This window comes from Centruroides sculpturatus, unplaced genomic scaffold, assembly GCF_000671375.1.
Source record: "Centruroides sculpturatus isolate CEXI.00-Female unplaced genomic scaffold, Cexi_2.0 scaffold1576, whole genome shotgun sequence".
In the NCBI taxonomy this organism is placed as follows: domain Eukaryota; kingdom Metazoa; phylum Arthropoda; class Arachnida; order Scorpiones; family Buthidae; genus Centruroides; species Centruroides sculpturatus.
Genome location: NW_019385725.1, coordinates 55,032 through 79,651, shown reverse-complemented (window position 1 = coordinate 79,651; position 24,620 = coordinate 55,032). Strand labels below are relative to the sequence as shown.

The window sequence follows — 24,620 nt, the reverse complement described above, 5'->3', positions numbered from 1 at the left end:
TTGTAATAAATTTCAATAATTTATCAAATTGACCGATTGCATGAAATATGAATACTGCTATCATCTAGTCGGGCAAAGTGATAATAATGTGTGAGACTTCGGAAGTGGGTCGAAATTCGTGCACAGAAAATGTTTTAATTTTATATGAAAAAAATTTTATAATTATTATTTTATATTGTAAAAAGAAGCTGTCAAATGCAAAATGAATATTTTATGTCCATATAAGGACATGCCTGTAAAAATTTCTAAGAAAATCGGAATGAAACAATAGTTGAATTTGAGAGCGTAGATTGAACGTTTTTGATAGGAATCAAATTGTCAGTCGATATTGACTCATCCTACGATCTAGGTTCCGATTTCGTTACAATTCGTAACGAGGAGGGGGACCAATTGGAGAGCGGGGGAAAGTTGACATCAACCTATTGGAATGTGCGGGGGAAAGTTGACATCAACCTATTGGAATGTGCGATCTGGGACCCAGAAAAAACTTATAAAAACTGCGCAAAAATGGGATGTGACGTTCTTGGTTCATATCCTCCTGGACGTGTGTGTCCCCATGGAATCTTGGAAAGAACGTTTCGGATCTAGTGGAAGCAGTGTCACCGGACAACCTCCAGGCTCGTTGGTTCATCTGTGAGAACCACCTGAAGCTGTGCCATTCGCCCTGGGGCCGACGATTATTTCACCGTCTGTGCTGAACTGTAGGAAACGGAAACACAAACTTTTCGAACTCTACTTGAACTTTATCCTTGTGCTTCGTGGTATGATAATCCATCAATCAAGAAAATATTGTAAGAAATTATAATTTTATTAAACGATTTTATATGGTAAACCTGTCTCTGTGAGTTCCGCCGCGCCCATGCGGCAGTGCTGACTGCTCGACTGTCGCGACATGTTCTCCCCAATCGGCAAACCTCACAAATGCATTGTTGAGTGATTATCCAAAATACGCTAGCCAATCAGCACTCACATCTGAGTTGCGCTTGCATCAGTACCAATATTTGGTACTGACTTGCGTTTAGTATTGAATTTGGTGGCGGCTGCAACTGCTTGTGCTTTCAATGGATTTCTCTCGAAGGAGAGCTGCTGATTGTTTAAAATCACTAGATATTGATTCACGATAGTTCTTGAACACATGTATCAATAACTAGTATGTATCAATATCTAGTGACGTTAAACAATTGGCAGCCTGCCGTCAGCTCCCTTCCGGGAGGAATCCATTGGAAGCACAAACAGTTGTGATCGCCTCCATCACGGTGCACATAGGTAAAATTTTACTATTTAATTAATATACAGTAGAGAGTCGTTTATCCAAATCAATTGGAGACTGGGGTTCGGATAACTTATTTTTCGGATAACCAATTATGTATGAAAAAATATATTAATTTATCCCGTGTTGAAATTTTTCTTCGTTGCGTGTTGCTTTGCGTTGAATTTTCGTCGATGTTAAGCTTAACGAAGACTATTGTATCGTTAAAGATTATTTTTTTATTTTGTACAAACAAAATAAATATATTGAAAAATATAAAAACAATAAAAAATTATACTTCAGATGTTAATTTAGTATCAAAAACGTAAAATATTTGATTAGCCCAAGAAATAGCCGAAGATTGCAGTGCCACAGCACTAGCGAAAATTTAAATTTGCCGGCTAGAATGCTTTCGGATAAACGACGTTTCGCATAAACGACGATCTACTGTAGTTATTAGTACTTAGTTTTAAAAGTTTACTTGTTCTTTTTAAAATATTTTGAAATAATTAACAAAAAATAAATATTTCTAAATGAAACAAGTGGAGTTTTTTTTAATCAAATTAAAATGTCGCACAATTTAAAATTTAGTACTAAACGCAGTACGTACTCAGCACGATACAATCAGCAACTCAGAGTGCCAATTGGCTAGCGTATGTCGGATGATCACTCCTCAATGTATTATTATCACTTTGCCCGACTAGGTGATAGCAGTATTCATAATGACCAGTCAATTTGATAAATTAATCAATATCACATTGCATGCCCTTTTTGGTCATTATGAATAATGCCTGATTAATCACTTTGTCCATAACATATGAACACACATTCTACATAATAATGCAATGCAAAGCAAGATTATAACTTGGCATTAATTAAAGTACCATAATTTTTGCATATAACCTGCAAAGGTGCAAAAATCGTGCTTATTTTGCCAATTATTTGCAGGAAATTATAATAATATTTTAAATTTTTTGTTCACAAACATTGAAATAATTTCAGTTTTTGGAATTCAGTTTATTCAACTTCATTACACTGAATTCAAAGAATCGCTATATTATTTGAGGAGTTATTTTCAATTAAATGTTTTTTGAGGCCTTTTTGTCTCGTTGCATCAAATACTTAAAGGAGTTGAATTCAAAATTCTGATGTGTCTCGTTAGAATTTATTTGTTCTGTCTTTGAATCTTTTTAAACGTTTGATCTGATAAGACAGATAGATCCTGGAAAATAATTAATTGGAAACAAGATGATTCATTGAATTTTATTGTGATTCTTTGAATTACAGTAGAGCGTCGTTTATCCGAATCGATTGGGGACTGGGATTGTTCGAATAACCGATTATATACGAAAAAATATATTAACCTATCCCGTGTTGAAATTTTTCTCCGTTGCATATCGCTTCGCGTTGAATTTTCGTTGATGTTAAACCTAATGTAAACTTTTTAAAATAATAATTGTGGCTATTGTATCATTAAAAATTATAGTATTTCTTTATTTTTTACAAACAAAATAAATATATTGAAAAATATAAAAACAAAAAAATATATACTTTAGAAGTTAATCTAGTATCAAAAACGTTCGATTCAGCATGACAGTCCTCAGAAAAATACCATACAAAAGTGTCAGTGCTGCCAACTGAAACACACACCAACAAAAAAAAATATTGGAGTAGCCCAAGATATAGCCAAAGATTGCAGTGCCACAGAACTAGTGAAAATTTAAACTTGCCGACTGGAATGCTTTCGGATAAACAACGCTCTACTGTAATTTATTTAGTTATTAACTTAAATCAGATATTAAGGAAGTGGAGAATATTGAAAACTTAATGCAAAATTTCATAATAATTAAAAATGACAAACAATAAAGCAATTTGAATTGTAGGTTAAGTAAAGCTTATATTCTAAATTATATATAGAAATTTCATTCATAGACGGATAGAAAAGTTTTGTGTTTAATTAATCTGTTGTTAAAGCGGGCTTCTAGATCTAATAGATGCTCGCTTTATCAACCGGTTGGTACCGAAAAATATAAATCAAGTACGTGATGGGTATTTATTACAAAGTAATCGTTAGTGTTGTAACGTAGGTTAAATTTAATGTAGGAGAGTGTATAAAGTGATAACCTAGTAATACGACACGTAAATTTAGATTATTCTGGTGGGTGAGTAAGTTATAAGTTAGCAATAAGGAGTGCTTTGAATGCTTTTTAAATATTCTTTTTTGTGAACTTTTTTAGTGGCATTCAAGTTATCCAAGAAAGTTAAAATAGATGGATGTGAAATTAAAGTAACATTGGCAAGTGCAACGAGCCAGAGACAATTAGGTGAGTCAATGTGGTTTTTCCCAAGAAATAATATACAGGATTTGTAAAAAAAAAACCGAAAGTTTTTGGGGTTTTTTCCAGTAACTTATCACATGAGGAATTCTTATTGACATAGATTTCATCGATAGTTTATCAGTACATACATGAAACTGGAAGAGCCCTAAAAATTAGATTAAGAGAACATTTATGTGCTATAAAATATAATTACACTAATTCATCAGTGGCCATACATTGTAAAGGGGAAGGTTGCGATATCTCACTTGATAATGTTAAAATACTCAAAAGTGAAAAAAAATATAAAAAGAAAACTTTTATAAAATTTAGAAATTATTAAAATAAATGAATAAAAAATGAACTTGACTGATTATAGTCTATTAGTGAGATCGGGCTACCATTCCTTCATGACAGGTAGAGTCCATTGGAGAATTCATCCAAACCCTTTTCCTCCCATTAGGTTATAATACACTGTGTTGTATATTTGTCAATTTATGTTGATCTCAGAGTGTAATTTGTATAATTTTATGATGGTTTTAAGAGTTTTTACTTTCAATTTTTTTGAAGAAAAATGTAAAAGTATAGCGGAGCACGAAAAAGGCACCATACCAGAGAAGTCCATAGAATCATCAAAGAAACCACGAAACCAGAAAATTGATCAAATTGAAAATAGTTCGTTTTATTCTCGGCAATTCTCATCATTCTCAGCGGTAGGAGTTATGTAACAATTACTGAGGTTTTTGAAATACTAAATATAAATGGGGTTTGCTTGCAAAACCTTCGCGGGCGAAGTCGCGGGTGACAGCTAGTGGCCAATATGTCTAGCGTTGTCGTAAGTTAAAATCAAAAATCGGAACATAAGACAGCTTTGTGAGATAACATTTTGATAATAATCGATGGATTCTCAGCATTAGGTAGGTAGTAACTATTTCAAAAAAATAAATGAATAATTCTAATTAAATTCATTTTATTGAATTATCAATTAAAGAACATGTTTTATCGTTTGTTGCTTAAACACTATATAGTGCAATAAATTCGAACACTTGGAATTTTTCATCTTTAGTTTAGTTCAGTACGCATTTTCTCTTCGTAGGATGAAATCCGCCGTTTCTGTTTCTGTAAATTTGTTTGATAATCTGAAACCGTGTCGTAATTATTCTTTGTTGCTTAAACACTAAATAGTTTAGTAAACGGCGGACTTTATCCTACGAAGAGAAAATTCATATGACCCAACATCAGGATAGCGAATACGAGAAAAAGATACAAGGTTCAACTGAACTAAAATAAAGATAAAAGAGTGCCAAACGTTCGAATTTATTACACTACATAGTGCTTAAGCAACAAAGAAGAATTACGACACGGTTTCAGATTATCAAACATGTTTTTTAGTTAAAATATGTAACATAATAACAATGATTTCGTACGGAAACCCAGCTGCTCCATTTTGGATCTGACTGAACCATGATGAATATGATTAAATGTAACGGACCTGTCAGTTCCATAAAAAGAAATAGCAAAATAAAACGAAGAAAACAAAAAAGATCTACATTACGGCATTGTCAGTGGATATCCTTCACCATCAACACCATCGTTGATGTTAAAGCCACCGTGACACATGACAGTATTCAGAATATGATACACCAAAGATTTCTAAAATTCGTGCACATTTGATGTTGTGAGAACAACTGTCGCATGCACGCACAAAATCTTATCGCCTAGAAATGTTATTTGACTATTTTGAGAAATTGAAATGAAGAAATCGAAGCATTTTGGGAAAATTTTCCAATCGTGACGAAGTTATCCAAATCTGGACGTGTGGCAACTGTGCGGTGTAAATTCTTGACTGGAATTTTGAAAAGTCTCCTGGAAACTAGTTACAGAGAATAGTATTTGTTCAGTGTCGAATATTTTCGAATTTTTCAGATTTTTGTAAAATGTTTATGAACAAACAATTTCCGTAACAAAATTGTATCAAGGCATAAATTATTTTTAAAAATTTGATATGTAATACGGTAGTAACTTATTATGGATAAAAATTCTATCTATAACCATTTTAGTTATCAATTAATGTTGTGTTCAAAATTCTTGATATCAGCTCTGACGACCTACGAGTTTGAAGAATAAGTAATATACGATTTAATAAATTTTCTAGACTTTCTAAGCAGAAAAGTTTAAATCATAACAACTATTATTTTTATAAATTTGACATAAGAAGTTAAACAATTATGACAATTAAGCTGTATGACAATTAAGCTGTAAAGAATTATTCGTTAAATATAAATTATATCCATTTCTGTATAAATATCATATCAGCGATGAAATATTTGAATTTCGCTCTTACATTTAGGTCATCAGTTTAGTGTTTTTAACTCTTTCTGTACTGTGTGTATAAGGAAACTTTTTCAGGTCCATTGTTGGTTCAGCAAGGCCAACAGTGGGATGTCCTGAAGGCCAGGAAAGGGCCAAAACACCACAAACTTCCTAGGATTGCTCGTCACAGTTATCCAGAGTTTTTGGTTGACAACTTAACAGCGTGGGTCATATAGATTATGACCCACGCTATTAAGTTATATAAGTTATAATATGGTCAGCTATTCCATTGATATGTTTATATTGGCCTACAAATAGAATATACTGTACAAAGAATATCTGTTGCTTCAATTAAAACGTGACCAAATCTGGGATAGTAAGATCGATTCGACCGAGTAACAAATATCCGTTTAAAATTCATTTCAGTCTATATCCCGGTTACATTTCTAGTAATCGGATGTAAATAAAACCTCTCTATCTCCATGTATAGTTTCTTAAATAGATTTTTTAATGTTTAAAGTACAAATACTCAATGCTTGAAGAAATAATAATAATTATTATTGAACGAATATTTTCTGTTACGTAGCAATTGGTACTTCAACTGTATTATACAATTACAAAATTTCAGTAGAAATTCATGCAGTTTATTTCATAATTCGTTACGCAATTATCTTAACATCAGTTAAATTTACATTGAATTTTCATTGCAAAATAAAAGAAGATTTTAAATAATTCTTCTTGTAATCAGTGAAAGTGTAAAATTTGTACATCTTATAACGTTGGAATAAAACGTAACTAAGATACTTATTAATACGATTAAATACTCATGACGTGTAATTAAATATATGATATTTTCAGAGTATAATTATATTTAACTATTGGTCGCCAGTTACTTTATCTTCTTCAGTAGGATTTTCTGGTTATTATGTTGCTTACTGTGTTGGTTCTTCTGGTTCTGGTTCTTCTGGTTTTTCTGTTTCTGGCTCTTCTGGTTCTTTTGTAGGTTTTACTTTATCTTCTCTACACTTTAAAACGATATCGAAGAACTAAAACACGATATAAAGAAAGTTTCATGAAAATACTGTCACTACTAAATACATAAGCAAAATTAAAATAATTATTTTCTTGATAACACGAAATTTTAAATTAACTTACATTTTTACCGATTTTACAAGTCGTTCCATCCGGACATGGACAACCACCTGAGTAAACATCCTTATCTTCTAAAAGCCTTGATATAACGCAGTAATCATCTAAAAAGAAACTAATTGTTTGATTACAATAATTAATAATAAAGTATATATATATATCTTTAGATAACTACATCCAGTATATAAATTTTGTAAAAAAAAAGAAACTAATTGTTTGAATATAAGAAATTTTTTACTATTGTAATATATCAAATTGCCACTAAATATTAGAATTAGTTTTATAAAATGAAATTAAAAAAATAGATATGTGCATGTATGTGCATACATAGTAATTCAGTAGTTTTGTCTATTTTACACTAACTTTTAATTGTGATTTTTCTATTGAAAGTATTTAGGAATATTTTTTTCATTTAATTATCTTGATTTATTATTGCTAGATACTTTCAATGAATTTTACAAATTAAAATTATGAGTTAATTATTTGTAAATTTTACATTTGAATAGTTTTATTTTAAATATTAATTCTAAACAAATGTTATATTTATATTTTAGATTCTCCATGGTATAAGCCATATTTATATAGAACTTTTATAGAATCAAGTTTATTATTGGGAAAATTATATGTAATGATTGGTGCACCAAGAGAAGCTCAATGTTTCTTACAAGAAAGCTTTACAGTTGCACAAGGAATTATTTTGGCAAATAGGTTAATTCTTTATCTAGATTTCTTTGTCTTCTCAAAATATGATTAAATTTAATACAATTTTCTTCTTTCTCTACAGAACAATAAGTATTTTAATATTGCTGGCACAACTGGACTTATTATGTGAAAATTATGATGATTGTAATACAAAGATAATAAATTTGAAAAATATTTTGAATTTTAATATAAGCATCATTGGATTTGAAAATATCATTGAAGGAATATATTCACACAATGAAGAAAATGTTGTAGAGAAAGAACAGGAGAAAGAATTATTTATTTTTAATAAGTCTGGAAGACGTTTGAAAGCAGAAGTGCGTAGTGTGTTTTTAAACATTGAAGATCCTCAATCATCACCACCACAACAGAGAAAACAAAATATTATAATTCCATCATTTTTTAATCATCCAACATCATGTTCTTGTGAAATTTGCCAATACATAGCCCTCCATTATCAATTTTTAGAATTAATGGAATTACAATCATCTCTCAATCACTATTCTTTTGATAAGAAAGAAAAAATATTTCTTGATATTTTAAAGTATTATGAAATTATATTATTAAAACGAAAAAATGTATTTACATCAATCTTACCATTTATTTTTTGGAAAGATAAAAAAGGAATGATAGAAAATAAAAATGAAATAGTGATGAAATCAGACATTTCTCTATTTTGCCGTGTTTCATGTAAATTAGCAATTCTTAATGCAACACAAAATAAATTCAGTACTGCACTCAATAATCTGAATAATGCTTTTATTCAACTAGATAAATCATCTAAAATTCATGAAATAATCTATGCAGATTTATTCTCAGAATTAACATTACAAAAAGTTTTTATATCCCTTCAATATGTATTTAAACAAAAAGATGAGAGTAAAAGGATATTGAATGTTTGTGGAAATGTATCTTCAGAAATGTCCTCAATTGCTGAGAAGATCAGTAAATTAAATTTAGATGATGATGATAATTCATCAAGTGATGAATTTGTAAAATTGCCTATGAAATATCTTACAAAAACACCAGGAAAAGTATCTGCAAAGGGAAGAAAAGGATGTAGAGCACCAAAAAAGAAAAAAGCCCCTAATCTCTACATGGAAAAATATATTGAAAGTTTAGACAAATCAGATGACTCATTATGTAGTAATCTGGAAAGTGATGAAAATACAGATTTTCATAATCCCAAAATTCAAAAAGAGTCACAAAAGCTTAAAGCAGAAATGTTTAAGTATTCTCACAAAAACAATTACAACTTATCTGGTAAAGCAGATAAGTCTAAAAGTGGCCAAAACATGTTAAAGAAAGATGATAATATAGATGATTTTCATTCTAAAATTATATCAACTGAAATTAACCAAGAAAAAGTGAGTCATCGAGAAATGCAAAAAGTTGACATAGATGATATATGTTTATTTTCTTCTCCACCTAAAACATATTCTACTCGACATAAAAAGAAAAAAATTTCTAAAATAAAAAATACTGCAGAGAAACATAAGTCAAAAGAAAAGATTGAAGATAGACGAAATGCTGATGATGGTGATGATGATTTTTTCTTATTTCACAATACTATTTTGGACAATTCCATGTTTTCAAAAATGTCAAATTCTCCATTTGATCAATCAGACCACATGGCTAATAATAAAAATTTAGCAGAATCAAAATGGATGACCCCTGAAATTTTTCGGACAGGAGATGATAGTCTAAACACTATGACAACACGTTCAAAAACAAGAAAAAAATTAATATTAAACGATTCAAAAAATCATTCATCTCATCAGAGAATTACAAGAAAGAATAGTGAAAATCAAGAAGCAGTTGAATCTGTAGTAAGATCATCAGTAACAGATGATATTTTAAATAACAGTTTTAATGAAATTTCAAATACTATTACATCTCAGATTAAACATCAAGAATTTGATGAAAAAGAACATATAGGTAAGTATATCTGTTTTAAAATGCAATACTTATTATTTCTTCAAGCTGGAACTGCTGTACAAATTGATAATACACTGACCTTTCATTCATTTCCAACAATGCCATTGATATACATGCAAAGCAAATGTTTTCAGCCTCTTTCAGGGGACAACCTTACTTTGCATGTAAATTGATGGCATTGCTGGAAACAAACGAGAGGTCAGTGTATTATCAAAATGTAATGCAGTATTAATTTATATATGTTGTTATTGATAATATATTGATCAANTAGTAGATAGTTACACACTATATAATATGTTTTCTCAAAAATATTTTTAATAAATATTTAAATATATTAAATCGACATCTTTCTGAATAAACATTTATTCAGAAAGATGTCGATAAATTCGACATTTTATTGAAAATTAAGGACACAGTTTACGTGCTTGTAACAAAATTCATTTGTTAAAAGCTTTGAAATTATATTCGAAATTGAGTAAGTACAACTCTTATTGTATAATTCAAGAAATATGTAAAAAAGATGAAGGACATACGCGTTAATTCGTAATCAAATTCATGTCACATTTCTACATAATCTAATACACTACTTGAAGTTTAATATTAGCTCACCAGCAGTATTATACTGTACATATAACATGAAGACGACTTTTAAGATATATTGTTTATAATCTTAGAATAGCATTATATAATCTATATAATGCTCTTTAAATTAATAAACCAAATTTTAGTGTAAAAGGAAAACCTTTGATATTTATTAATATAATATCTATAAAATACATTTATAACAATTTTTATTAGAGATCTAATGTAATTAATTCAAGATAAAATGTTAAATTTGTCTCCATCGTTTTACTTAACACTTATATTAATTAAATTTAAAATATTTATTATTTTTTAAAAGTGAATAATTTCAATAATTCATACCAGAGTTTATAATAAATCAATTACCGGTAAATTTATTATTTATAAAAAATTTAATTGATGTTTAATAAATAAATTTTAAATATAAATACTTTTTTTCTATATATTGTGATATAGTCATAATGCCGGCCTGCAACTTTCCGGTACAATGTTCTCAAACTTTTTAGTACAGTAGTTGTTTTCTCCTGTACATCATACCTTTCCTGTTAGCAACAGAGTCGTGTGGGACATCAATCTAACTCTGTTCGAGGGGGGATTTTAGAATTGATGTAACGTTACTTCCGTTTAGAAAGGAAGTTCGTATATAGTTAATCTGGGCCTACTGTCATAAGCTTTCCATACCTAGTCTCGATTTTCATCTACGTAATTGCTTTCTGGAGATTTAGAAAGAACGGACAGTAGACACACAGAGGACGACGGTCGAACTATATACAGGGTTCCTACGCACCTGGAAAGTCAGGGAAAATCAGGGAAAGTCAGGGATTTTCATTATTTTTTGAAAAAGTCAGGGAAAGTCAGGGAATTTGTCAAAAAGTCAGGGAATTTGTCGAAAATTGTCAAAAAGTCAGGGAATTTGTCTCCTTAACTGCGTTGTTGATTTCGTTTGCTGAATATAGATGACNTATTGAGGATGTAGATTTTGAAAAGTTTCTTGTATTATTAAATCAGCATTCTCAATTGATTTATTAGTTTAATCAAATATACTTGGCTCATTATTGGTCCTGTCAAGAATAAATTTATTTTAGTCAAGAATTTACCAAACTTGTTAGGAATATGTCAAATTTATTCTTGACCTCTGAATTGTTAAAAGATTCTTGATTAAAACCACAGTATAATTTATATATTTTTATTAAGCTGGTTTTGTACCCTTACTAAAGAAATATTTTTGTATGTATTCTGTCAATGTTTTAATTTTCAGAATCTTCCATGTCAGCAAAGCATTGAGATTGGTAGAACTATTGTATTTCTTTTTGTATTTTAATGTGTGCAGCTTATGATTATTTTTTTTAGATGTGAAATTAGAAGATTTGGCTTTGGAATTAAAACATGCTCTTGAAGTAATAAGTCATTATCCAGTTTGTCCACTTTACTCTAACATGTGTATATTGATGGCATTGCTGGAAACAAACGAGAGGTCAGTGTATTATCAAAATGTAATGCAGTATTAATTTATATATGTTGTTATTGATAATATATTGATCAAAAAATTTTTATAAAAATTTTAAATATTCAATTAAACTGTTTTGAATAATAATATTGTGCAAAGAATATAACTGCTGTAAATACAATAACATTTAAAGATAACAAATGAGTTGAATGATATAATTGATAATTGTTTTTTGACTTTTTTAGAATAGTATGTGATTATAGCTTTCTTCACACACTTTAAAAGATCTTCTGATAAATGTAATCATTAGAAATTATTGTAAAATCATTTTAATTTAATAAACTAGACCAGTGATTCCCAAACTTTTGAGCCACCATCCCTTTGGTTCCATAAAGTGATACCCAGTGGCTCCTAACCCATTTTTCCTTGTGTGAGAAAGGCTTGGAAATATTTTTAGGAAAACTTTTCTATGAACATCACACTATATTCTTACCATACATTGTTCTGCGCTTCTGGAAACCATTAAATGTAATTTTTTTTTCTTATTCGTTTTAATAGAGGAAAGGGGAAGGTAGTCATCGACCCAACCTTTGCCTAAGGTCACTGTTCAGTACTGTGCCTCCAGCACCTCCCTGCCACCCACTTGCTTCTCATCCCCTAGATCAGGGATAGTCAACCTTTTTATATGTAAGGGTCGCATTTCAAAACTTTTGAACTGATGCGGCCGCATACAAGAGGGGGTAAATGTCGTTAAATCACAATTATTAATTCATATATAATTATAAATTAGCATAGGTATACTTAATTTAGCTTCTAATATATCTATGACTTTGGAAAATATGTTTGAGATTCTGCTGGGATTTCAGCTTATATTAGAGACAAAAATGAGTATATGATTTATTGACATGTAAAACTGATGCTGGAATTTAGGGATAGTCAGATGGATATTTTAACATGGTTCTTGGTATATTCTTTACAATTTGTCATACATTTGTGTAATCCCATTATTTTTAGTAAAAATTTATTTAACAGATTCTTCTATTATAGGACTATTATTTTTGACAAACTAACTTGAAAGTATTTAATTAAGTACTTGATATTTCAATATTGTGCATACAATTTATCCAGCTATTCATGACATTATTTTATTATTGAGGATGTAGATTTTGAAAAGTTTCTTGTATTATTAAATCAGCATTCTCAATTGATTTATTAGTTTAATCAAATATACTTGGCTCATTATTGGTCCTGTCAAGAATAAATTTATTTTAGTCAAGAATTTACCAAACTTGTTAGGAATATGTCAAATTTATTCTTGACCTCTGAATTGTTAAAAGATTCTTGATTAAAACCACAGTATAATTTATATATTTTTATTAAGCTGGTTTTGTACCCTTACTAAAGAAATATTTTTGTATGTATTCTGTCAATGTTTTAATTTTCAGAATCTTCCATGTCAGCAAAGCATTGAGATTGGTAGAACTATTGTATTTCTTTTTGTATTTTAATGTGTGCAGCTTATGATTATTTTTTTTAGATGTGAAATTAGAAGATTTGGCTTTGGAATTAAAACATGCTCTTGAAGTAATAAGTCATTATCCAGTTTGTCCACTTTACTCTAACATGTGTATATTGATGGCATTGCTTACTAAATATCTGGTAAGTTTTTAAATAGTTAATTAAGGTTTTATATGACATTATTTAACATAAATATATACATTTTTTAACAAGATTTAAAAAATAATATAAATCAAATTTACTAATTAACTTTTTAAATAGAAAAAATATAAAAAGAAATTTTTATATATTATAATTTTATTATTGAAATTTTTTCAATATGAAATGTAATGTAAATGTTTTTTTGTTGTTGTTATTTAAAAACTTTTGTCAAGTTATTTTGCTTTGCTTATAAATTTCAAGTAATCATTAACTGTATCTTATAAAAATTTTAAATTAAATCTGTCTATTGTTAATCATATATTTAAAATTAATCGAAAATAGAAAAACACTTGTCAGGATGACAAAAAGTTTGATGTTGCTTATTACATCTCCGAGAGTGTTGCATTAACTTTAAAGCATCAAGCATTAATCACTTTGACCAAAAAAATCAAGTATGTATTTACATTTTATTTTAAAAATAATGCATATGAGTCATTTTAAAATTTACTAGATTATTTCAATTGTTTTTAAAAATGTTCATTTTATTAGTAAGAATGAAACTCTTGGAAATGGGAATACTTCGAACAGCTATAAAGTTGAAGATGATGAATATCAGTTGGCTAATGTAAAGAGAGACTTGTTAAATTTTAGAAACAAATTTGAACTTAAAGAAAAAGAAAAAATACAAAACATAATTGGTTCTATCCCAAAAGATTGGACTGTTGTGCAAGTAAACACAGTTCCATGTGAATTAAATATAAATTCGGATAAAGTCAGTCCTCCAGTTCTATTAGTGACTCGCTTTCAATCAGATTCTGTTCCCATCACAGTAACAATAGAACATAAAGAACATATTGTGTTTGAAAATAATTTTTTACCAGAATTTAATAAAATATTAAAAGAAAGTGCCGCTACCATGCAGAAAAAGGATGCTAAAGTTTGGTGGATGGTTCGACGTGATTTAGATTACCAGATGAAGGTTTTAACTGAAAGTATGGAAAATTTTTGGTTGGATTATTGGAAAGGAATATTTCTAGGAGTACCCACAGATAGTCGTTATAAGGAAAATTTAAAAATATCATTATCTTCAATTCTAGCAGAAGCCAACAAATTAAATCTTGTTTGCACAGATTATCTCCTATTGGAGGTTTGTTAAAGTGTATATGCAGTATATATAAATTTAAGTTTAAAATGTTAATATGTTGAATTATTTTAGGTTTTATTGGATTCTGCATCCTCTCTTGATGACATTCAGTTACTAAATGCTCTTTGTCTTCTATTTAAATGTAATACAAACCACAAAAGTTGCAAGCAGTTGGTAAAGCACATCAAGAAATGTATTGTGGAGTTAAATTTTGGTAGAGTCCAGCGAGCACCAGTGATTTTAATCTTAGATAAAGTAAGAATAATTAAATCTCTTAAATTATACATTATGACATTTGTAACTTAATTATTTTTTTTAGAGAGTACAAATCTTGCCCTGGGAGAATATTCCCTTATTGCGTCAGCATCCTGTTTGTCGTGTGCCTTCTCTAAGTTTACTCCACATACAATTGACTTCTTACAGTCTTTATCCTGACTGCATCTTTAGAAAAGGTGTAGACACTCACAATACGTTTTACATCCTCAATCCCAGTAATGACATTCCTGATACTCAAAAGAAATTTCAAGATGTGTTTAAACAACAGAAAGGTTGGCATGGCATCGTCGGCAGAGCACCTACTCAACAAGAATTCTCGTTTGCCATTACTGATCATGAATTATTTATGTAATTCACACTTAATTTTAGTTTCTTGACTTAGAACAAAATAAGTAACAAATTATTTGTAATTCTTTAGATATTGTGGGCATGGAACTGGAAAAGTTTATTTGGCGGGGGAAAGCATTGAGAGGTTGAAGTGTCAAGCTGTCACTATTCTAATGGGTTGCAGTAGTGGAAAATTAAAAGTCTATAGTCCTCATCTAGAACCAACTGGAGTGACATTACAATATTGGNAGCACTGAAGAGGGACTGGAAAATATTAGACCAGCCCGAAATGCATTTGATGTAGTCTTTACAAAATAAATTTAATTTGCCAATAAGATTGCTGTGAGATTTGTCTACCAAGAATATTTGGATTACAGAGACTAAAATCGTCATATCACATTAAAATAATTTAAAATGTATATTTTGAATATTTGTTATAATTATTACTATTATTATCAATTAATAATTTATCCAGTATGTTTGCCTGCTATCTTTAAGTAGTGTATAATTAAAATAGGAATTGCAATCTAAATTATTTGCTATGAGAAAATAATGTTTAAAATGACTAAACTTTAATGTGTTATGCCACTGGTTAAATAATATAAAAATAACTATTGATAATTGCTTATTATCAGCCATACATTAAGGCCAAAAGCACAAAAAGTTGGTTTAAAATGTGTATTTATCTAAAGATAATTATAACTAGAGCCAAAACTGATTATAATAAGCAAAATTTTATAAGTGTATTTTCAATTTTATGTTTTGGGACATGCTAATTCTTATAACTTTAAATGTGATAACAAACAATATCTGTAATTATAATAAGTCAATTCTATTGTATTTTTATTTTATAATTTGTATTAATAAATTTTAAAATATATTTTATATGTTTTAAATTTAATTTTTAATAATACACATTATAAATTATCATATTGGCCTAAATATAAGTTGACTCCTGATTTTGGAATTCTTACTTGAAAATAATTAGGATTGAATATAGTTCAAGAGTGACATTTTGCTGCTGTAAAACTGAGAAAAAACATTGATTAATATTTGGACCAATTTGCTAACTTATTTAATACTTTAAATATCTGATTTAAAAAAAAAAAAGAAATGTTAAAATAAGAGAAGTGAAATTGTTTCTGAATAATTTTATAACACTTAATAAACATAATAATGTGATGAATTTTATTCAAAATGTAATAAAATTTGTATCTACTAAACCATTCAAAAAAGTGAGAGTTTGTATAACACACACAAAATTTAAATGGTCTATTTATTTTATCAGAATTTTTCACTAAAACTTGTAATAATTTGTTTTGACTGATAAACAATGATTGTATAATCATCATTATTATCATTTGCTTTGTGATCACTGAATCATTTTTAAATTTTTCATGTAATTAAATACTATAATTTTTATTTGCATTTTCTTTTTTACCTAGAATGAATAAAGTTATTCAGAAAATTACATTAATTTTACATTATGTAGACTTTTCTGAACATTCATCCACAAAACTTGATCAAATATACTTAGGATTTGTTAAAACTTTATTACTTAATATAACCAACATTCTAATTCTCTGAATTAAAATTAATGAATTGAATATATATATATAGTATTCTGATTGAATATATGTGACTTTTAATCAGAATACTAAATTTTGTTTTCAACAATTTTTATCAACAAATTGATGCAAATCTATAGTATTTGTTCTATAACTTACTAGAAAATTATCAATTTTAGTTTATAAATTTACAGTTATTATTTGTTGNAACATATAGATGTGAAATTAGAAGATTTGGCTTTGGAATTAAAACATGCTCTTGAGGTAATAGGTCATTATCCAGTTTGTCCACTTTACTCTAACATGTGTATATTGATGGCATTGCTTACTAAATATCTGAAAAACATTTGTCAGGATGACAAAAAGTTTGATGTTGCTTATTACATCTCCGAGAGTGTTGCATTAACTTTAAAGCATCAAGCATTAATCACTTTGACCAAAAAAATCAAGTATGTATTTACATTTTATTTTAAAAATAATGCATATGAGTCATTTTAAAATTTACTAGATTATTTCAATTGTTTTTAAAAATGTTCATTTTATTAGTAAGAATGAAACTCTTGGAAATGGGAATACTTCGAACAGCTATAAAGTTGAAGATGATGAATATCAGTTGGCTAATGTAAAGAGAGACTTGTTAAATTTTAGAAACAAATTTGAACTTAAAGAAAAAGAAAAAATACAAAACATAATTGGTTCTATCCCAAAAGATTGGACTGTTGTGCAAGTAAACACAGTTCCATGTGAATTAAATATAAATTCGGATAAAGTCAGTCCTCCAGTTCTATTAGTGACTCGCTTTCAATCAGATTCTGTTCCCATCACAGTAACAATAGAACATAAAGAAGATATTGTGGTAATTTAGCATAGATTTTTCATACACAGATTTTAAATGTACAATAAAAATAATTGTCTATTTTTCATTTTTACAGTTTGAAAATAATTTTTTACCAGAATTTAATAAAATATTAAAAGAAAGTGCCGCTACCATGCAGAAAAAGGATGCTAAAGTTTGGTGGATGGTTCGTCGTGATTTAGATTACCAGATGAAGGTTTAAATTTTCTTTATTTTAAATTATTATTTTAAAATGTTTTAATGCTTTTCTTTATTTTATGGAAAGGAATATATTTATTAGACACCTAGGGTAATTGGTACAGTTATTGGCCACTTTTAATTTATGAAAATAATGAGAAAATTAGTTATGATTTATATACAGTAGAATCTATTAATTGTAATTATTCTTGAACTTGTTTATACTGATAAAAACTGACTATGTTATACTTAACATAATCAGTTTTAAAGTAAGTAAATAAGTAAATGAAATAAATAAAATGAAATAAAATAAAATGAAGTAAATAAATAAGACTACAATTAATGGAAATTCTTATTGTTTATTCTGACAAAAAAAAAGCACATTAAAATAATTTAAAATGTATATTTTGAATATTTGTTATAATTATTACTATTATTATCAATTAATAATTTATCCAGTATGTTTGCCTGCTATCTTTAAGTAGTGTATAATTAAAATAGGAATTGCAATCTAAATTATTTGCTATGAGAAAATAATGTTTAAAATGACTAAACTTTAATGTGTTATGCCACTGGTTAAATAATATAAAAATAACTATTGATAATTGCTTATTATCAGCCATACATTAAGGCCAAAAGCACAAAAAGTTGGTTTAAAATGTGTATTTATCTAAAGATAATTATAACTAGAGCCAAAACTGATTATAATAAGCAAAATTTTATAAGTGTATTTTCAATTTTATGTTTTGGGACATGCTAATTCTTATAACTTTAAATGTGATAACAAACAATATCTGTAATTATAATAAGTCAATTCTATTGTATTTTTATTTTATAATTTGTATTAATAAATTTTAAAATATATTTTATATGTTTTAAATTTAATTTTTAATAATACACATTATAAATTATCATATTGGCCTAAATATAAGTTGACTCCTGATTTTGGAATTCTTACTTGAAAATAATTAGGATTGAATATAGTTCAAGAGTGACATTTTGCTGCTGTAAAACTGAGAAAAAACATTGATTAATATTTGGACCAATTTGTTAACTTATTTAATACTTTAAATATCTGATTTAAAAAAAAAAAGAAATGTTAAAATAAGAGAAGTGAAATTGTTTCTGAATAATTTTATAACACTTAATAAACATAATAATGTGATGAATTTTATTCAAAATGTAATAAAATTTGTATCTACTAAACCATTCAAAAAAGTGAGAGTTTGTATAACACACACAAAATTTAAATGGTCTATTTATTTTATCAGAATTTTTCACTAAAACTTGTAATAATTTGTTTTGACTGATAAACAATGATTGTATAATCATCATTATTATCATTTGCTTTGTGATCACTGAATCATTTTTAAATTTTTCATGTAATTAAATACTATAATTTTTATTTGCATTTTCTTTTTTACCTAGAATGAATAAAGTTATTCAGAAAATTACATTAATTTTACATTATGTAGACTTTTCTGAACATTCATCCACAAAACTTGATCAAATATACTTAGGATTTGTTAAAACTTTATTACTTAATATAACCAACATTCTAATTCTCTGAATTAAAATTAATGAATTGAATATATATATATAGTATTCTGATTGAATATATGTGACTTTTAATCAGAATACTAAATTTTGTTTTCAACAATTTTTATCAACAAATTGATGCAAATCTATAGTATTTGTTCTATAACTTACTAGAAAATTATCAATTTTAGTTTATAAATTTACAGTTATTATTTGTTGTGGATGGGTATTATTCCTTATTCCAGTGTTTCTCAAAGTTTTTGGTTCGCGACCCCCCCTTTTGCACTTAAAAATTTCAAAGGACCCTGAAGAATGGGTATGTGTAGAAAAACACCCTGAAGGGGGATTAATTTAAATTCAGAATGAGTTAATTTGTTTTGTTTAATTGCATTGAAACACTCACAATTTTAATAGCAGATTTATTTTTAGTATCATTAAAAATTAATAACTTATCTTTGGTACATCTTTGAACAAACTATTCTATGTATATGTTTCGATATTAGTAAACTCAATTAGTTAAGTTAAACATATTTTAAATTAAATTTAATGTGATGGGTGAGCTTGCTTATTTTGGCAAAATAAATTAAACTGGGTTTAATATCAGTCAGTGCAGGTCTCGTACTGATTTCTATGTTGCAAAGACGAGAGTGCTGCTTTGTTTTGATGTTGGTCATTACTGAAAATGCCATTTCGCATAAATAAGTGGTTGCAAATGGTAAGAGAACTGCCATTGCCAATTTAGAGAGTAGTGGATACTCTGCTTTCACACTAAGCCAAAAAGAATCTACTATTTTTAAACATGAATCCATAGTAAATTTATAAAATATTTGGAAAAAATTGATCTGTCATCAATTTTTCTGTGATCCCCTCAAATATTTTTCACGACCCCCACTTTGAGAATCACTGCCTTATTCTGTTGATATTGATACTTAATTCTATGTTGTAACAAAATCAGGGTGTTAACTACAGAAACAGTTTTTGTGTGCTGTTGATGTAGCTGTACAGTGGATGATCAGTTAATGAACATAATTCGTTGCAAGACTTTGTTCACTATCTGAATTTCAAGTTTAAGGTTCTATTTTGAGCTCTTTAATATTCTTTATTTCTCAGATGTGATTTTTGTTACTCTTAAAGCTGCTTGAGTCTTCTTGATAATACAGTATCTTTCTTAGATAAGATTGAACTGTGGCCTGCTATAGACCTGTTCAAGCCATTCATATTACCCAGCAATATCAGACATCATCTTCCCACTCTCTATCTTTGCTATTATACTCTCATCTTTTAAAAATAAAAACTGATGCAAAACTTAATGAGTGCCTGCCCGACAGTCTCGCAAATACTAGAAAAGAATTGTTTCTGTGAGAAAAATAAAAGGCTGGAATTATAAGGGAAAGTTTCAAAGTTCAGATGAATACTATCTGATTAATATATGCTGGGTTGAGCATTGATGTCAACGTCTCCCGCACTCCAAAAAGTTTCAAATTGTTGCCTGAAGACAAGGGAAGACAATTGGTATTCATTATTTTACGTAGCTTCTTCTTGTGTTTGAAGCTTAACTTTGATCGATGACGATAACAATTATAACAAATTTCACTTAATTGTGAGGTGTTTGTTATCCAAACATGTGTTCATTGTCCAAACATAAAAATCTTTTGCGAAAGTGTTTGTTAACCAATCACCCGCTGTATTTAAGAATTTCCTGATGTCACATAATCAGGAAATTCTTAATTACAGCTACATCAACAGCACACAAATAAAAATTCTTTCTGTACTAAACACTTGTCATTTAGTTTCATTGCTTTCTCTGATATGATGCACATTCTGTTATTAAGAACTGATGTCTCTAGACTTTTGTGTAGTATATATGACATGATACCTGTAGAAGAGACTAATAGTTACTAATTTTTTCTTCTTCTTCTTCTTTGGTGTATGTATTTTGTATGTTGTGGGTGTTTAAAATGGATATATCTATGATGTGTGTTTTCTTTGTCAATGAATATAATATCTGGTTTTTGCAATAGATTGTTTTGTCTGTGATTGTGGCTCAATCATAGTATGTTGTTATCTAAGACTGTCTACAATGTGTGTGTAATATAGTAGCTGGGTATGTAATAATTTGTGTGCAAATTTTTTATATTTTACATTTATTTGGTTATGTCAATGTAAGTAGACCATTTGTATTAAAAGCTTGCAACTCAATGTGATATGTTTTATAGTTTTGGGAATGATACAGCATTCTTACATGTATTATCTATAAGTGTTGTTTCTTCTACAATATACATTTTATAATTTTTTTGTATTTGTGACCTTATCTTGTATGACAATCATAATTTCTTTTGTCTCTCTAAAGAGACATATTTGAGCTAGTCAGCAGTTTGACACAGTTCTGTTGATATGATCCTTGGCTAAGATTGTTAGGATGCTTATCATAGAGTTTTTTCCATACCCAGTTTGTTTTGAGGATATGTCTTTTATATATTGTATTATATCAGTTTCATTCAGATTAGTTTTGTTTACAATTTAATGGTATATTATTTTTGTTAGAGTTACAGATTTGTGTAATTATAATGATTCTTGTTTTCTGTGGAAATAATCTTATAATGTATATATTTATTTGTTATGAGTATTATGAGAGTTATGAGAAATATCTGAGGCCTCATTCTCCCTGCTTATGAGATAGTCAACTTTTTCCAGTTAATTTAGGATTGTATTTGTTTATATGTTTTAATTTTGTTTTCTTCTGGGGTAGCTGTAGTTTTGTTCACATCCAATCTATAACTGCAAATGAATATGTAAGTATTAGTAAAATATATGTTTCTTGTTTTAAATGCACATTTTACATTAAGCTGAATTTTATCATTGAATTTAATCTGTTGTTGTATTTCCTGTTATAGCCTGTTTTATTTTGTGTGTTTTGGGAGCTTGGTCTGTTGTAATCTTAAACATTTTTATATCTTACTCTCATCTATGGATTTAATGATAATTCCATTTTCAAGTGGTCATTCTTTTTTGCAAGTTTTTTTATGGGTGAAATGTTTTGTATTTGTCTAGGCCAAAATAGATTTATATATCAGTTATTGTTGTTGTTGTTGTTATTCATTAATTTCGTTTCTCATTACAAAGGCAGTGTATATTGTAAATGCCTTGAGCATGCAGGTATCAAGCTGCAGGGTCGCAACAAATTACTTAGTGTTCATTGAAAAATCATCTAAAGACACTACAGGTATTTATTCTAGAATGACAGCTTTCTTAATCTTATAAGATAAATATTTATCAATAGTACGGTATTTAAGGTTTTTAGATGAGTTTTGATCCATGAGTTTACACCCATGGAGGATAGGATTATAGGGTGGATAAATACTTTCTCCATTTTCCAAAGGTTTTTGGCTTTAATTGATAGTTCCTTCTATTTATCAATTCTGGCTGTACAACTTCTTTGTAAATTTTTGGTACATGGAACTATGTTGTAACAATTAGAAAATATTCAGAAGAAACAATCATTTAATATATATATTTATTAAACTTTTAATTTTGTATCATATTGTGTGACATACTCTAAATAGCTTTTCACAATTTACAATTTTATCAAGTTTGTTAGATCTTATTATTAATTTTTCATTTTTCAAGCATAATTTGAGATTTTGTACTATAATAAATTGTGATTTGTAACTATTATGAAAATACTGTAAATAATTTTAATAAGACAATTTAAAATTATATTTTCTAGGTTTTAACTGAAAGTATGGAAAATTTTTGGTTGGATTATTGGAAAGGAATATTTCTAGGAGTACCCACAGATAGTCGTTATAAGGAAAATTTAAAAATATCATTATCTTCAATTCTAGCAGAAGCCAACAAATTAAATCTTGTTTGCACAGATTATCTCCTATTGGAGGTTTGTTAAAGTGTATATGCAGTATATATAAATTTAAGTTTAAAATGTTAATATGTTGAATTATTTTAGGTTTTATTGGATTCTGCATCCTCTCTTGATGACATTCAGTTACTAAATGCTCTTTGTCTTCTATTTAAATGTAATACAAACCACAAAAGTTGCAAGCAGTTGGTAAAGCACATCAAGAAATGTATTGTGGAGTTAAATTTTGGTAGAGTCCAGCGAGCACCAGTGATTTTAATCTTAGATAAAGTAAGAATAATTAAATCTCTTAAATTATACATTATGACATTTGTAACTTAATTATTTTTTTTAGAGAGTACAAATCTTGCCCTGGGAGAATATTCCCTTATTGCGTCAGCATCCTGTTTGTCGTGTGCCTTCTCTAAGTTTACTCCACATACAATTGACTTCTTACAGTCTTTATCCTGACTGCATCTTTAGAAAAGGTGTAGACACTCACAATACGTTTTACATCCTCAATCCCAGTAATGACATTCCTGATACTCAAAAGAAATTTCAAGATGTGTTTAAACAACAGAAAGGTTGGCATGGCATCGTCGGCAGAGCACCTACTCAACAAGAATTCTCGTTTGCCATTACTGATCATGAATTATTTATGTAATTCACACTTAATTTTAGTTTCTTGACTTAGAACAAAATAAGTAACAAATTATTTGTAATTCTTTAGATATTGTGGGCATGGAACTGGAAAAGTTTATTTGGCGGGGGAAAGCATTGAGAGGTTGAAGTGTCAAGCTGTCACTATTCTAATGGGTTGCAGTAGTGGAAAATTAAAAGTCTATAGTCCTCATCTAGAACCAACTGGAGTGACATTACAATATTGGTTAGGAGGAAGGTAAGTTGTTTGGTTTCACATATAACATAATTCTTGACTAACAAAACACTTTTTGTAGTCCTTGTGTGGTTGCTAATTTATGGGACATCACTGACAAAGACATAGACAGATTCACCGAAGCTCTATTACGTTTTTGGTTGCCAACCTTCTGCAAAAAAGAAACAGGCAATGGAGGAACTTCTATAGCATGTGCTGTATCGTCTGCTCGCAATTTTTGTAAACTGCCTCATCTGATTGGTTCTGCTCCTGTTATATATGGCTTGCCTGTTTTTGCCATTCAAGAATCATCATTATCTGGTAATCAGCAGGAAATGGTGCATTTCAACTGACCTTAGTCATTGTCATGTGATACACAGGTTGCCTTTGTACATAAAGGGAAATTATCAGAGACCTGTTCTTCCTTTGTTCATTTTCTCTGACAATGTTATTAAATGTATTAAAGCATTTTAAAGATGATATTAAAAATAACAAAGTTTATTTAAATGTATTTTAAGTCTCTTCATATTTAATGCTTTAAATAAATTTTTGTGTGTTTTAATAATTATGAGAAAAGTTATTTTATTCTAAGAAAGTTTAGCTGCTCTATTATAAGATTTTCATCTTACCTGATCAATGTGACAAAATT

At 28.5% G+C, this 24,620-nt stretch overlaps 1 protein-coding gene and 1 long non-coding RNA gene across 2 annotated transcripts; one reads left to right on the top strand and one right to left on the bottom strand.

The window, feature by feature from the left end:
* Positions 1-6,851: 6,851 nt before the first annotated feature.
* On the bottom strand, positions 6,852-7,188 carry LOC111641563. The gene is made up of 2 exons (XR_002759428.1): positions 7,033-7,188; positions 6,852-6,923 (listed from the first exon to the last, which is right to left on the bottom strand). It is a non-coding gene; the product is annotated as an uncharacterized LOC111641563 (long non-coding RNA).
* A 385-nt stretch (positions 7,189-7,573) lies between these two features.
* Positions 7,574-24,471, top strand: LOC111641562. Its single transcript, XM_023387741.1, has 10 exons — positions 7,574-7,734; positions 7,811-9,666; positions 16,887-17,118; positions 17,216-17,525; positions 17,602-17,721; positions 22,969-23,136; positions 23,206-23,388; positions 23,453-23,757; positions 23,828-23,995; positions 24,054-24,471. The coding sequence occupies exons 1-10, from the start codon at positions 7,655-7,657 to the stop codon at positions 24,322-24,324; spliced, it is 3,693 nt and encodes a 1,230-aa protein (XP_023243509.1). The 5' UTR covers positions 7,574-7,654; the 3' UTR covers positions 24,325-24,471.
* The last annotated feature ends 149 nt before the right edge of the window (positions 24,472-24,620 follow it).

Excerpts from the sequence above, each read along its gene's own strand:
- LOC111641562 (XM_023387741.1), top strand. The coding sequence starts at position 7,655 with ATGATTGGTGCACCAAGAGAAGCTCAATGTTTCTTACAAGAAAGCTTT. Across the intron at positions 17,722-22,968 it reads ATTTAGATTACCAGATGAAG|GTTTTAACTGAAAGTATGGA; the intron begins GTTTAAATTTTC and ends TATATTTTCTAG. Across the intron at positions 23,389-23,452 it reads TGATTTTAATCTTAGATAAA|AGAGTACAAATCTTGCCCTG; the intron begins GTAAGAATAATT and ends TATTTTTTTTAG.